General features: G+C 39.5%; 1 protein-coding gene across 10 annotated transcripts in view; it reads right to left on the bottom strand.

Annotated features, from left to right (window-relative positions):
* Positions 1–17,024, bottom strand: part of DIP2C (disco interacting protein 2 homolog C) — a 303,276-nt gene that overhangs the window by 131,369 nt on the left and 154,883 nt on the right. For 5 of the 10 annotated variants that reach the window (XM_072153984.1, XM_072153985.1, XM_072153983.1 and 2 more), the window contains 6 exons: positions 16,283–16,408; positions 15,445–15,654; positions 13,450–13,479; positions 12,834–12,971; positions 7,334–7,465; positions 1,388–1,507 (listed from right to left, as the gene is read on the bottom strand). In XM_072153984.1, the coding sequence (XP_072010085.1) occupies positions 1,388–1,507; positions 7,334–7,465; positions 12,834–12,971; positions 13,450–13,479; positions 15,445–15,654; positions 16,283–16,408 (756 nt within the window). The remainder of the gene's footprint in view (positions 1–1,387; positions 1,508–7,333; positions 7,466–12,833; positions 12,972–13,449; positions 13,480–15,444; positions 15,655–16,282; positions 16,409–17,024) is intronic. The other 5 variants (XM_072153986.1, XM_072153990.1, XM_072153988.1 and 2 more) reach the window with 2 other exon arrangements.

A 17,024-nucleotide genomic window follows, 5' to 3' on the forward strand; every position in this document is an offset into this window, starting at 1 on the left:
ATACATAGGGTTTTGATTTTCTGTTAGGTCTTAGGAGCAGAAAAAAAAAATATATGGTAGCCCAATATTTGTGATGCTACAGACGCCAACAACAAAGGATTCCACATGGTTACAGGTTACTGTCTACCAGATTTCCCCGCATTGTCCATGGTGTTTAGTCCAAAAATTGTCCGTTGTTATGAGCCTGACACAGAGGGGCAGATTTACTTACCCGGCCCATTCACGATCCAGCGGCGCGTTTCTCTGTGGTGGATTCGGGTCCGGCCGGGATTCACCAACGCAGTTCCTCCGACGTCCACCAGGTGGCGATGCTGCGCTGAAGTCCGCTGGAATGCCCTGAAATTCACCAGCCTATTCCTAGTGAAGGTAAGTGCAATTTTTGCAACACATTTTTTTTTAAAATGCGGCGTTTTTTCCGAATCCGTCGGGTTTTCGTTCGGCCACGCCCCCGATTTCCGTTGCGTGCATGCCAGCGCCGATGCGCCACAATCCGATCGCGTGCGCCAAAATCCCGGGGCAATTCAGGGGAAATCGGCGCAAATCGGAAATATTTGGTTAACACGTCGGGAAAATGCGAATCGGGCCCTTAGTAAATGACCCCCATAGCATCAAACCAGATGTAATTATCACATGCATAGACGTGAATCTATTAAAGATAAATCTCAAAATCCAATATGAATTAAGTCAAAAAGTGATCAGCACATAGACCATGACTGGAAGGGCCTGTGCTTGGGAAGTTGTTTCAAGTGCTGATAGGAGAGGATTAAATTAGTTTCACTTTTTAAAACACAATTTAAAAAAAATAATACTACACAAAATTTTTCATAGATGACCACTGTCACCGGCTAATCCGCCGGAGGCCTTCAATCCTTGTTACTGCTGAAAATAAATTACCATATATACTCGAGTATAAGCCTAGTTTTCCAGCACAAAAAATGTGCTGAAAACCCAAACTCGGCTTATACTTGAGTAAAAAATATATAGATTTTACCAGGTTTTTGTGGTAAAATTAGGGGCCTCGGCTTATACTCGAGTATATACGGTAGTAAGATTTTATACCTCAGAAGCCAATTAAGATCCTTCTTTAGGGTAAGGACACATGTTCAAGTTTTTTTTTTTTTTTTTTGCAGTTCTTTAAGCTAAAACCGGGAATGGATTCAAAAGTTGAAGAACCAGCTGCATTTTACAGGTTCTCCAAAGCGGATTTTGGCTTCCACAACTAAAACTGAACTTCTTACAACCCTTAAAAAAGTATTGTCAAGTTCGTGCCATAAAATGTTTTCCAGTATTTCCAGTACCGTATTTCTATAGTATGATATAATTTCCAATCACATTCCTTGCCGTCAGTATATCATCAGTGCGCAACATAATAATTCATAATACTAACCTTCCAATAATTCCTCAAAATCGTCAACAAAAAACTCCCGTAACGGTGGCCGTTTGGGTCTTTTTAAGGTGTTGACAAGTTGCTGGATCTTTGCAGACACTCTACTGCTTACAGGGACTCCTACAAAAACATAAATGAACAAAAACATCAGTAATACACTGGCAATTCAGGCTAAACACAGACATTATAGAGGTTCCAATGGTTACCCACACTGAATAACGGAAGAAAATTATCAACTATCTTCACACTACCCAGACTGTTATATCTATGGTGGTGAAGCAATCCAACCAAATACTCCCTTTGATCTTGAGTTGTCACTCTATGGTACATGTGGAAACTAATATACAGACACAAGCAAGATAAGGCTTCCATTTTTTCCCCACTATCAATTTGAATATTTGGCCTGTCTTTGTAGGCCATGAGTTATCCGCAAAAATTGCTAATAGCTCACAACCCCAATGAGGTCACGCTGCATTGAGGCAGGCTTCGTGCAACATGTCTCATCACACCGTAAGCCGGCCTAGCAGTCCCGTGCATGCCGTATGGCCAAGGACAGGGTGAATAGCTCTGCCAATGGCCAACTGGCTAAAACAGGCCGTAAACTGGGGATCACTTTCCAATGTTTGCACCTGTATTGCACACAATGTTGTGTGCATTAAGCGTTATATATATATATATCGACAAGCTGGAGGAATCTGCATACAAATAGCAGTCCTCAAAGAAAACACAAGTCTCATAGCTGAAGTCCAGCTGTATTAATGAGCACACTTCTCATCCTGCCCTTCTTAACCAGTAAGGGCAGTGATTACGAGGCTGTAGTTAAAAGGAAAGGGGTGGAGCTTAAAGCACCAATTATGAATACTGCTGGACTTAAAGTGTACTCAGGTAGCCATATGGAACTACATTGTTTTTGGTTGTTTTAGGGCTACAGACCTATAGCTAAAATATGCTGTCCCCTAGAGAGCAACATATTAAGCCGACAGGTCCTTGTCAAACCAAACTTATCGACACTGATAAATTATACTTACTTTATATGCAAACTACTTTTTGTTACTGTAGGCCTCGACAATCTAAACAACCTCTTGATTTCAGACAGCAAACCTATTCTACACCGTGCAGATCTATAACCGGTCATACAACTCTCTGAATTTGTCTTCCCCAGTTTATGCCAAAATACATTTTGTAAGCTAGCCCTAAGTTTAGGACAGAAGAAAAAGATTACTGCAGGATCAGACTACATATAGTTTGCAGTCTGTTACCATTGGGATGCACAGTCTGCAAGGGAGCTCTAAAAACAAAGAAGTTAATATTAAACTTATTTCAATGTGGTTTTCTTTATTTTTATGTAAACTGAAATTTAAAAAAAAGCCATGGAAATTACTGTAATTCACTGTAAACTTTCTTTTAAAAAACCCTACTTTATCACAATTTTATATCCAGTTTTATAGCCATTTCTGTAAAATGTTACATTTGTGTTTTCAAGCCTTCTTAGGATTTGGGAGACGTAAAAAATAACAAGACTGACGATTTTAAGACTAAAATAAAAATATGAGATGGGCCTTCTAAACATGGGTGTTTTTCTATACTCCATTCAATTTTACTTTTTGATGGGGAGCAGAGCCTCACATTGAGATTATTGATCATAGAGTAATGGAGTGCCAGTGCATGGAGCGCTAAAGGATGATGGATGTCACAAAAAGGTATTAGAAGCCTAGAACATATTTGGATTTTCCTGTATTCTACTCTACAATCTGATTTCAGCAGAGGCCGAGTGCTTTACTCTACAGAGATCAATCATCTATATGTGGAAATTTGTCAACAACTGATATGGGTGGGGGTGGGAGGGTATGATGGGCATAGCCTAATACTGCCATAACACTGGTTCCATATATAGTTGCTACTGCTAGGAGTTCATTTTTGTTGTTCATTTATATACCACCTAACGTATATAGCCAACCTGTATATAAGCTGAAGGACCCAATTTTACTTCATAAAACTTGGAAAACATATTGACTTCAGTATAAGTAGAGGGTGGGAAATGCATTGGTCACAGCCTCCACCCAGCATATAACTATTCAGCCCCCTGTCTCCAGTATATAGCTACAAAGCCCCTACACCAGTATCTAGCCAGCCACTGCCCTAGTATATTGCCGGTCGCTGCCCACAGTATATAGCCAGCCCCCAGTATATAGCCAGCCCCCAGTATATAGCCAGCCGGCCCCCAGTATACAGCCAGCCATCCTCCCAGTATATAGCCAGCCCCCAGTAAATAGCCAGCTGGCCCCCAGTATATAGCCAGCCGGCCCCCAGTATACAGCCATCCATCCTCCCAGTATATAGCCAGCCCCCAGTATATAGAAAAATAAGCTTAGTGCCTTTCCAACGCCCCCGCTAGGTCCTCTTCTCGCTTCCTGTGCTCTGACATTGGCAGGTTCTTGAGTGCTGGCCGCACAAAAATTTATAATGCCAACGCTGGCTGACGTCATAGTTTGTGCGCAGCCAGCATGCACGTACCTGCCACTGCCTGCATAAAGAAGAGGACCTGGGGGTACCAAAAAGGTGGGTACCAAGTTGATTTTTTTTACTCGAGTATAAGCCAAGTTTCAGCACATTTTTTGCTATATTTTAGCGATTTACTAGTGGCAAAGAAACTCACAATCCTATGTTTAAAAATAAACACACCAGTGTACATTTTTTAGTAGGCCAATTACACAGCAGTATATTTTTGGGTGTAGGTGTAAACCCAAATGGAAATTCCTTTTAGCTCTTAACCCTGGTCAAATGTGAACAAGGGAATAAGGTGGCTTTGTAAAATGCTATTGACTATAAGGAGTATCAGTTATTGCAGGAGGCACACAATGGGGTAACAATAGGACAGAACATCCAGCCGTCAATTTCAGATACTACAACTAAACCCTCAACTAAATCCAGTCTTTGGGCTGGGGGCATTATTGATATTGATGCTGCTTCAGGCAGCTATAAAGGATTTGTGGCCTGTATAGTGGTCATGCAGGGGTAATGTTGCTTAGCTCCCATTCTCCTAAATAGAGACTTACTTCTGTTCTGGTTCCATCTCCCACATTGAAGGAATCCCAGCAGATTAGCGCAAGGTCTGGATATCAGACCCCAACTGATCTGATTTTGGATGATTTGTCTTTAGGATGGATTACCCTGGGGAACACTCATTTTGGTGTCTTAAAAGTTGGAACTGTTTTTAAGTACTTTGGGCCCCTGATTATAGAAATGACACCCATCTTCCCCTCTGTTGTATATATGGAGATCTGCCATTGTCACCTTACAAAGTATACGCTGCCCAAACTAGTCCTCAGTCAATATTGTACTAAAGAAATTTTGGAAATGAATGTCATATTTTGCGGCTGTAGACTAGAGATTTTCCGCCAGGTCAAAGAAAACCTCGTTCCTGTGCTTTCCTGCAATGAGGTATTCTTGGAAATTCCCGCTGGATGAACAGTAATTGACCATCATATGTGTATCCCATGGTCCATGTTACCATTCTTCCATTATAGGATGCAAAGAGGACTAAGGGGTGTAGCACAGCCCAATTGTACATAAGCCAAATGCACAATAATAAACTTCAACCAAAACACAAGACAAAGAGTGCATTCAAATTGGCTCAAAAAGTATTGCAAAAGACATCTATTTTTATTATTACAAAAAACAAGCAAACAATCAGCAAACACTAAAAGCATTTAAAATACAAAAAATGTACCAGAACAATGTCCAGTGACCTGGTATTGGTACACCATGACTGCCTACTGTCAATCACCCAGTGGTGATAAAGTACCTCCCCAAAGAACACCCCTCAGTCTAATCGAAACACATAAGGTATATATCGAACTTCCTGAGGAAGTTGCCCTTTCGTGGCGACGAAACGCGTGGGGAGCCTAGTGCCCCTGTCCTTGCCTACCTCCCTGGATAGCATGCAGACCTTCATGCGGTAATTCCTTATCCGTTACACCTCTCTTCTTCTCCATCGATTAGTGTCACGCTTACCCCTGTATTGTTCGATATATACCTTATGTGTTTCGATTAGACTGAGGGGTGTTCTTTGGGGAGGTACTTTATCACCACTGGGTGATTGACAGTAGGCAGTCATGGTGTACCAATACCAGGTCACTGGACATTGTTCTGGTACATTTTTTGTATTTTAAATGCTTTTAGTGTTTGCTGATTGTTTGCTTGTTTTTTGTAATAATAAAAATAGATGTCTTTTGCAATACTTTTTGAGCCAATTTGAATGCACTCTTTGTCTTGTGTTTTCATTCTTCCATTATACTTATTTCTTGATGGAAACACTCAACATCTAATAAACTAGAGCTACTAAAGAGAAAGTATTAAAAGTATGAAATGTATTTTTGTAATCAACAGTTCAAAAATACCCAGAATCAGGTGAAAAACTCCAGTGTTATCATTACAGGCAGCCCCCTACTTAAGGACACCCGACTTAAAGACGACCCCTAGTTACAGACGGAGCTCTCTGCCCACTGTGACCTCTGGTGAGGCTCTCTGGATGCTTTAATTTAGTCCCAGACTGCAATAATCAGCTGTAAAGTGTCTGCAATGAAGCTTTATTGATAATCCTTGGTCTTACTACAGCAAAAAATGTTGAAAATCCAATTGTCACTGGGATAAAGAAAAATTTTGTGTGGAGCTACAATGGTAAAATATATAGTTCCGACTTACATACAAATTCAACTTAAGTACAAACCCAAGGAACCTATCTTGTACGTAACCCGGGGACTGCCTGTATAAGAAAATATGGTCTGTCGTGTACTAATGGAATTTATCATACAATGGATCCAGCACAGTGTCATGGTTTCCTGATTAAAAGTCCAAGTTTGAAAAGTACCAAATCATCTCTTCCAGTAGAAAAAGATAAAAATCAGTAAACAACTTTGCCGAAGGCAATATCCATTACCGTAGAAGTCGTTGCTCCGCATTATTGGTGAAATGCAGCTAGCTGTAATTATTTTTGCATAATTTAAAATGATTGTTTTTTTTCCCCCTCAAAATAATTACGGTAACATCAGCTCCAATACACTGTACTGATTGTTTATACAGATCCGGATCTCTTCTCCAAGCGACAATACTTGATTTTGGTTTTAATACAGGAATGAATGAATAAAGAGAAAACTAATTAGGAGTATGTGAAAATAACTGGTTATTATACGGCGGTACACCGTAGGTAATGTTATTTTTAGTGCCTATTACCGTAAAAGAATAATCTCATTAAAAGTATAAATTCGTTGAGTGCTTTCGTGATTTTCAATAGGTATCGCCACAGTGTCACAATTTATTTGTCATAAAGGGACAGTATATGCATTATATTATCTCAATTAGGCACAAGGTAATGAAATCGGAAGTCAAGCAGGAGAATAATTTAGGTAAAAATCATCTGAGTTGATTTCATGCAACAAAGCAATTTCATCATTACTGCTCTGCACTGTTTAGCTCAGAAATTCTACGCAAGTCTCAAGAGCCCAAAAAGGTTACTTTTGGCAGCCCGGATTTACTGCTCCCCATCCAGTGACATGGGAATAGTGTTCCAAGATGGAGCATGGATTTAGTAAAGAGAGCTGGTTAGAACTTGGGATATCACTGGAAGTCCTGAAAGCGGTTGTGGCTGAGTCTCCTGCAGCTCATACACTCAGAAGGGAAAAGTTTACAGGGAATCAGTATAAAATGGGGCACCATTAGGGTATTAAATTTACCCTGGTAAATTGTGGTAATTGTGTCACACCCCTTAATATTTAAAAAAATAACATAATTTAAAAATAAATTAATATATGAAAAGATGCTCCAGAACTTACCAAATATAATTTTTTTAATTGAAAAAAGTATGTAAAAAAGGAGACATGTCAGGAATAGCCTAAGATCTCATGAAAGTTATCAGATTTTCCTTTAGCAGTTCGATCGGCTACTTACCATCTCCTGTTTCCATAAGTTCAGCATTGCCATACTTCGAGGTGGCCCGTGATGTGGATCCCTGTGGTCGTTCTACTTGTATGGAGTGCTCTGAGGTGTACGTGGTAACATCTGGAGGCGCTGAATGGTTTTCTGTAAATACAAAGTACGACTGAGCTAAAAGAGAAGACACATTTGCGTCATTTGGAAACAGACCACAAAATGCAAACAATAAATTGGACCAGAATCTCAGAACTGAACGTCAGACCGTATCAAGAATGGACGTAATATTACACACAGAGCAAACATCATCGACGCGTAAGAATGATAAAACTCTACATGAAGCCATAACAGATGCTTTGCAAGTGTATAAAACATTCATTATAGAAATTAACAAAAAACAAATATTAGCCAGGGAATCTGCAAACAAAGCAAAAACTGGGAGCAGGGAGACAAAAATGCATCCAATGTCTATTCAAAATTTCAGGGAGGGAGAACGGCAATTTCCATAGACATATCAGGTAAGTGCAGGAGTTGTAGTCCAGCATTTCTTGCATTGCTTACATCATTATTACAACATATAAAACCAAAAGCATATAAAACATCATGTATCCTTGATATACAATGTTTACAAACATAAATAACGCTATTTTATTATCTTGGTCGACAGGTTGCCCATGTTTAATGACTGCTACATCATATTTTCTGTATATAGGATGATAAATCATTTTAGAAAGCGTTTCTGCTTTAATGGAGATTGTCTCAACGGAACGCACATTTCCATCCGTAAATCGCTCTGGATTCTTCCTCATTGATAATGAATTATAATAAATAATGCTGTCCAGTGCTGCTTTCCAGAACTGTGAATTCTGTGAGTTTAATAGGATTGAACACGGACACAGTGTCAGGCTATGAGCGTATGAAGGTATGATGATAGTATGAAAGAAAGTAAAAGGAACTACAACATATTTTGTGTGATAACTTTAAATATGAAAGTTGTAAACTAACTTTTTAGATTTCTTTTATCAACGGTGCAAGCGGGAAAAAGTATTAGTAAGTGTAATGTATGTAATAAATGCATGAACAGTTACAATGTACACACAATATACACTTCTCTAAAAATAAAGGGAACACTAAAATACCACATCCTAGAGCTCATAGAAGTAAATATTCCAGTTTCAATGCTTTATTCATTACATTGTGGAATGTGTTAAAAACAGTAAGATATAAAATTGATCAATGAAAATCAAAATGAAAATCCTATGGAGACCTAAATTTGGAATGATACTCAAAATCAAAGTGGAAAATCAATTTTCAGGCTGATCCAACTATCAACTATCTGGTATCTGCCCCATGCTGACAGACACAGCCAACCTTCTTGCCAAATATTAGATGAACTGTTCTACCTGAACATCTTCGGTGGGTTGTAGACCCTGTCTTATGCTTCCTCTAGGGCAGTGGTTCTTAACCGTGGTTGGGTGAGTCAGTCTCAGGGGTTTGGCACAGCCTCCGCCACAGAGGTCAAGACACACACATATTTATCACTTAAGAAGGGTTCAGTGAATGTGCATATGAAACTGGTGGGTTTGGTACCTCAAACAAGGTTAAAAACCACTGTTCTAGGGGTAAGAGCAATGATAAAATGCTAAAGTGACCCAAGAAACAGCCAAATAGGATGAGTACAGAGAAATGGTCTGTGGTCACCACCTTCAGAACCACTCCTTTAAAGGGGTTGTCTTGCTAACTGCCTGCCATTTCAACTTGTTGTCTGTAGAATTTGCACAACCGATTCACAATCTGTGTTGATTTTGCAGATTGTGATTGTCTTGTTTAAGTGTTCCATTTATTTTTTGAGCAATATATACCGTATATATGTTTATGCACATTGATTTATAGTGAAAGGAACTGCTCCATTAATGAGATTATGGCTGCTTAAATTAAGAAGATAAATGGTCCACTTATGTGGTTAACATGAAGCAACATCTACATGAAGATTATGAGGGTATTGTCCCAATCTCTAACACTATACTCCATTCACGTGAATAGTAGTGCAACTGAAGTTCCCAGAGCTGACCACTACAGGGAAAACAGAGATAGATCTCTGCTTTATGGTGGGATTTCCGAAAAACAAGATCTTCTTCACTCTATTACCATCTGCTCTTGTCACAGCCGTCTCCGGGACTTTCCCCATGCACCTTACATACTCTGGAACTCTCTACCAAAATGTGTCGGACCGTCCCCAACCTTCCAAAAACTCAAGTATAACCTGAAAACTTACCAACCTCACTGCTCTGCTGCCTCACCTCATCTCTCCTTATACTCTTCCTTATAGATAATGGTTCCTACTTTTTGTAGTTCAACGTAGCTTCCTATCTACTACCATTTGTTCTCCTCTTAATGTAATGTATGTGAACCTTTCATTGAAAGCACAGCAGCACTATGGAATTACCTCCACCACACTGTGCTGTGTTTCTTTTGTCTGCCTGCCTCTGTGTCCATACCCTAGCATGTGGGCTAGGTATGTTTTTAACTTTGTTGAAATAAACCTTTTTGGAATACTTTTTTAAGAAGTCGTTTTACCCTTGGACATTCTTGTATGGCTGCCGGATTCCCGACCCTTTTTTCCTTCGTTTTCCTTTCATTATGAAGCATATCACTGTGGACTGCCGGACCAGTGAGTGGGAACATTCCGTGCACCTGGCCTGATCTCACGTCGAACACAAGCTGCTGCTACATTGGGGTGAGCCGATACCATTACTTTTCTTTTCTTTTTTCCCTTCACTATGGAATTAATGTTGCTCTATAAATGAATCATAAAACCATTTCAAGTTAGAATGAGGTCAGGTACCAATGTGGGTGATGACCATTATTTAATGTCTACAGAATATTTTGATGCTCCACAAGCAAATAGGGGCCCGTTCAGCCTATTGTATCATATTCAGGATATTACTATAGAAACTAAAGGGGGAATGATCCAATATATACTATATTATGGAGGCATATGGACATAAAGAATCAAGTCTTAAGTACAGAGATGCAAGTTCAGATTTTTTTTTTAGCTTATATTAATTTTTGTAGTCAAGTTGACCAAAAAAGTTTTATTTTTTTCTTTTCTTGGAAGCATTCTCGTAGTGGTATAAAGAATGCATTTTACTATGGCTCCGTGTATAAGCCGACACCCTGTTCTGCAGAACTCAAGGAAGGTCCTGTTTTGACCCAAGTTTGTGGCTTGGGCAGTCTTTATTGTGGCCATCTCAGATGCCAACAACGGACCACATGCCTTTTAGCAGCCAACAATATGTAGCTCAGGTTCAATTCAGAGTTGTTGGAGTAGGGTCTTGTCTACCAACTGGTTAAAGGCCATTATACTTGTCAATGCCATTCCGATGAGGGAAGGTCATTTCTACAAGCTACAGCTAAGGCTTCTTTTACACAAACCCAGGCTACACCTGGGCTGGGACGTACTGTACGATCTGCTGGAGAGATGCAGGGGTAAGTGATTCTCACCACTACCATCTCTATAGGTAGGCATGCCACCGGGCCATATGTACGCATGGTCTATCCTTTTGTTGGGCAACAGCACGGTACGGTGATACACATGTGCCCACTATACCATGCCATGCAGAATGCACTTAAAAGGCGGCCATATGCAAGCTGCCATTTTTAAGGCTATCATGCAACCTCCATATACTGTCATATCAAAGGGGCCCAACTTTACCTGATAGTAGTCGTTCTAACTACTTTACTCTATTCTACTCTACTGCTTACTCTAATTTGCATACAAAATTAAAAGTGGGCATAGTTTTAAAACTGCCCCCCCACAGAGGACCTGTTCCTAGAAAGAAATGGCTAGTTGGTGCAGAGAGTATCAGCCTATAGGGAAACACACTGTCAATGAATTCATGAACATTTTTGGATGTTAATAAAGCAATAGATAGATCTCTGATTGATCTCCGATTGTTATTTCATGCAGAATACAAGGATTTATTTTGACATTTCAGGATTTGGGACATGTTCACTTTAAATCCAGTAGCAGCGTGAGGTTCAAAAATGTATTATTGTTTTTCGGGATAGAGTTTGCATGCACTGAAGTTTGTAATGAGTAAAAGTATGTAAAAAATGAGCCTTCTAGGATGTCAGGTTTTTTTGGCATGCAAAAACCAGAAGCGGCTGGGTGATTGATTGCTTCTTCTACTAAAGCCATTCTGAGGCAGCATCAGTGTTTACTACACAGACAAATTTCCCAGACAAATCACCCCTCCCCAACGCACAGCGGGGATGTATCAAAAAGCATCAGCCAGGAACAATTTGGAAGTACTGACCCGAGTCAAGTTAACCTTCCATCATACATCAAACTCTAAATACTCCATTAATGTCTCACAACGACAAGAAATACTGCAAGCCCATGCTGGGGTTTTGTCTTAATGCTCAACAAACTCCACAAGCAAAAACAAGAAACGGAACAGGGAACGTATCTGAACTCCGACAAACAATTGCTTGTATGGTGGGGTTTTTTATTCTCAGGGGTAAAAGGGTTGTGGGAGAATGATCATAAAACACTACGAACAAGAACAAGCCATGACATATAAATCACAAAAAAGTTAAATAAATCTGTAATATTAGTCAAGTTTGTAAAAATTTAAGTCTGATTTTTATGCAAAGCGGATCACCCAAATATAGTAAAGGACTTAAATACTTGAAAAAAGGGAATAGTAATTAAACTTGTAACCATTCTAGTAACTAGACCCTAAAAAACACATGAGCATGCTTGATCCGTGTGTCCCGGCCCATGTGGTAACCAGATTTTAACAAAAATCTCTGAAGAATTTCATCTAGTTAGCAAGAGGGAAAGGGATAGAGTCAAAGCAGCCAAACTCCTATGCAGCAAGAATAAATATTACAAGCCACATAATAACCGAAAATAGTTTCTCCTAAGTGGACTATAGATTTGTGCAAAGTTAAGGAAAAGGTGACGTTCACTTAAGGCCACATTCACATAGCCGTGTGCTCGCCTGGACCATATCCCGAGTGTAACACATGGCCAGGTGGAGAAGGGAGTGAGCGTTCCTCACCACTCCTCTCTCCATTGAAAGCCAAGCAGCCATGACTTCTATTGAGGTCGTGACCTGGACAGAACATGTTATGCTGATTTTTCCCATAAAACTATATATCAATTGACTTAGCCCCTCCTGTTCTATATCATTATCACTCCAAATCAAAGATCATTTACAATGTAACAGGTTCACTTAATGTTTTTTTGACAATGATAACTTGTAATGTGGTTTTAAAGAAAGTGGGTTAAACAAATAGTGAATTATCTAACATAAAAGCCAGTCAGTCAATGGAAACCACCAAAATTCTGGCATAAAATATCTCTTTTCCAGTAGAGTCTACCTGGTGTCTGAGCAGTTCAGGTTTATATATGTGAAGGGGCACAACATCACACCAAAAATATGTCTACAAAATAGGACAAAGAAATGGAAGGGAGGAGCAAGGATTCTTTGAAACTTGATGTACTCACCATTTTTAGGTGTGCTTTGCCAATGGCAAGAAGCACCTTTAGCACTCGCCTGATTCTGTCCATTGGGCGTTAAGAAAAAGCCGCGACCACTTGTGTCATGTGACTCATTTTGAAAGTGTTCCTTGATGGAATGCACAACTGTCAGTGAAGGTAAAACACCAAGATGTGAGGATCGCCTTTCAGCTAAGCAGTGAAGGAGTTAATGTGCAATGATGGTTTATAATCCAAGATGTTTTTATTGCAGAACTCACAGATTATAAACAGATTTTCAAGGAAAATCTATGCCATGTCTTAAACTACTATTCTGGCCTAGCGAAGTCCATTAGGCACACTTAATATCAAAAGACTGTTGAAGAAAATGGTTGTGATACATAGATATCTCAGTAGCATTACCGTCTTCCACCACCCAATATTCTCCAATAAAGGAGGAACCCTTTGATCAATCCCCAAACAATAAACCCAATGACATTCAATGCTTGTGGATTGTATGTAACATGACTGGGAAATGAGCATATTGCCATACTAGGGAAGGGGACAAGTCAACATAACAAGGTAGAAGCTTGGGCAGCGAGCACTGGAGAGCAAATTCAAGATGCAAAAAGTCAGCTATACATACTGTGATACTGTCCATCTGTCCTCCTATTCCCTTCAGGAAAGAAAAGCAATTGTAAGCCAAGATAGCAAAGTCTCAATGAACTTGTGAGATAAAATACAAGAGATGCTGAAGATATTCTATGATAGCATCCCCTACACTAATGGTGGGTGGCCATCGTATAGGTACAATGGTAATGACAATGTGGTCTATTGGTCAGAGACAGTAAGGAGGATTTATGAAACTCCCGAAAAGAAAACTGTTTTCAATAACAACCAATGTGATTGGTTGACGCGGGCACCAAATAAACATCTTCTTTTTGAAGGTTTCATAAATCTTATTATTAGAAAATTATTACAAAAATATTGAACTCTAAAAGTCTTAATCACTCTATTGACCCCTAATACCTGTGAGTATTCTTTCCATTAAAAGCTTAAGATAAGGATAACATAAATTAATAGATAGAATTACAGAATTCAACCACTATAAAAACAAACAAAAAAAAGAGTCTTTCTATTAAAAAGGTGTTATCCAAGGAAAACAAAAAGTTCCCTAGCAGCAGAGATGGCTGTAACACAATAAATAGGGACGTTTTTCAGCCTTTCTTTGGAGAATTCTTATGTCCCGTTTTTTTTTTTTTTTTTTAAAAGCTTTTGAAAACCTCAGGGTTCCTGCCTCCATATGTATTAATGGAACACAGAGACCCTATTTGCATAATTTTAAAAGCCTTTTTTTCTTAAAATCAAGGGCAGAGGAAGCTTACTGGTGTGTGGCAGGGTCTGCTATCCTTTAAGCGTCCTATGCCCTTGTTTTAAGGGGAAAAAAGGGGTTAAATATTATGCAAATTAACCTGAGGGGCCCCAAACTCATTTAACACTGATGGAACCTGGAGCCCCTCAGGTCCATTTGCATATTTTTAAAAGCATTTTTTAGTAAACACCAGGGCATAAGAAGTTTAAAGAAGAGCAGATCCTGCCACACACCAGTGTGCTTGGTTTACAATCCTTAATCCTGGTGGTAGATTTCCCTTAAGCCAATCACAAATCCTGTTATAGGCTGAAGCATTATCTGCCTTCAAAATGGCAATGAAAGGTGAAAATGGCAATATTTTTGTACTAAAGCCATCCCTCCTGCCATGGAAATCATTGCTCTTCGTCTAAAATCTCTTTAATTTCAGCCACCAATTTACAATGTGAAAACTTTTTGCTGTAATATTCTATGGATTACAGAGTTTTTGGTACATAAATACCCACTGATCTTAATCCCCACTGGTTATAAAACCGAACCCAGCTCATATGGACACACTGCTGACCCTTAAAGTGTAACCATCACTGTAGTGCACATTTTTCTAATATTCTTCATTAAGAAATTCTTCTTAGTTTGTAAAGGAACAGACTGCTAAGTGCCCCTAAGTTACAATGTTACTTCTACATAGCAAATCTGTTAACTAGAAGAAGACAGGTCTCTTTCTTCTCTTCTGTTTGTTACACAGCTGTGAGTTTTAACCCCTTTCTGCTCTCTCCCTGGCTGCAGATCTAGCTGAAAGTGAAGGGGTTAATCCTCCATTCTCCCAGCTGTTTAACCAAACACAGGGAAATTAGATTTAAGCTCATGCAACCTCCATAGGCACACACTGTGCAGGCAGGAATACACAGTTCTATTGTAAGGAGTAGATTAATTACACAAAAAACTAAGAAGGATTGGTTAATGAAGCATATTAGAAAAATATTCACCACATCCAGAACACTCCTTTAAGATGACCATTTGTATTTGTTTTGCTCACTCAGGCACATACAACTAGTGTAGGAAATCACACACTAAGACTATTAGTGTTCCTCTCAGCATCTTGTAGTACAGCCATTGCTGAGACATTGTCTTAGCAAGGAAATGGATTTATTGCAGGAGTGTGATTCTTCAATGTCTGTCCGGGTTATTTAAAGACACCCTTGAGCTTACACATGTCTCTTCTGTCAAAGAAAGAATTTAATACATACAGTCAGCAGCGGGGTTACTACATACCTATGTGCGTCTGGGCCATGACATCTGCTAATCGGTGTGCGGCACTACTGCCCCCACTCTGCGTTGAAGAGGAAGAAGTGGTTGATGTGGTGGACCCATGGATTGCTTGGCTAATCCAGTGCTCCATGTTTATACTTCCTTGGCTTGATGTGGGAGTTCCCTGGGAGTCCCCTTGTACTGAACCTTCATCTTCTGACCCTGAAGAGGTATCTGCCATAGAAACAGGCATAATAATGTACCAACGCCCAAAAAGATCTCTTTCAGACAGATGAGTTAAAAGTTATGACAAAAGGACATTTGCATCTAGTGTGAAGGAAAGGCCTCCTCTTTGGGGCAGAAGCAACATGTTTGTGCATCTAATAAAAACTATTGTACATGTATAAGCTGCTAGTAGTAGTAGTGTTGTAATCTGTGTGGGAATTGGATAAGCTCCAATTTACAAGTGGTGCCACCACATGGGTTTTCCAGGATTTTATTCTTAGGATTGAGCATCAATATCATAGCGGTGAGTTTCTGACAGATTGAGCGGGGTGCAGGATTCACCCTCCCATAACAAAAGCTATTGAAAATTCTTTCAACTTTGTCTAAAGATTGTAACTAAAAAATATTCATCTTTTAACAGGGTTGTACCAATTTTAATTAGGGATAGCATTCCGATCTCCTTAAGCTAAAAGGTTATTCAAAAAAGTAGTTAGCTCCCAGTAACAAAACTATTCATTAGGAATAGTTACCATATACAGCGAAAAAAAAGTTTTTTTGGGGTGTAAAAAAAACACTAAGTAAAGCATGACCTGGTTGTTTCCAACAATGTTCTGAAAATGATTCTGTATTAGCTTACCTGGGGGTGTATATGCATCCATTGATGTTTGCACTACAAGGGAGCGGCGTTTCGATGGCATGGGTACGGCCATTTTCCTTTCTTTATGTTTAGCAAGAGCTGCCTGGACTGCTTCTGTATGTACATCTATAAAAACAGCAAATTACAACAGCAGTAATCATCACTTACATACAAACTATTCTCCCCATTTTATTAAATGACAAAAGAGAATAAAATATATGAAATTGACATTGAAGCCCTAAAGCGCAGCTCTGAAGTTACCTGGACAATAGTAGTTTTAGCACAGCTGAAGAGAGCCTTTGACAGCAATTTAAACAAGACCTATATCATGCTGCTGGGTTCTTCTAGCTGCTGCTAGCCTGAGATACATCCTGGTATATCTATCGGTCTTTCTTGTGAAATCATCCGTAGTTTATTCTGGAGTGGTCAAGCAATTCCTGAGGCCAGAGCAGATTATCTCACTTCCCATAATGCTGAGCTCTCCACTATAGCACTAGCAGCTCCTATGTATCAGATTGCTGTGTTGATCCTACCCCATTCTCTTCACTGATCCTGCTAAAGCCATGTGAAAGCCTAGAGAGAAGTTGATGGTGTGCAGACAAGGTTCATGAATGATAACAGATTCTTTATTGAATCGAGCAGCTGCAGGAGGAGGAGACTATGTGTGGGAACATGAGAGCAGAGTGGAGACAGAGCAGACATGACGGAAATGCCGCTGGTTCCTGTAATTACCGATCAAAAC

This window comes from Engystomops pustulosus, chromosome 5, assembly GCF_040894005.1.
Source record: "Engystomops pustulosus chromosome 5, aEngPut4.maternal, whole genome shotgun sequence".
Lineage (NCBI taxonomy): Eukaryota > Metazoa > Chordata > Amphibia > Anura > Leptodactylidae > Engystomops > Engystomops pustulosus.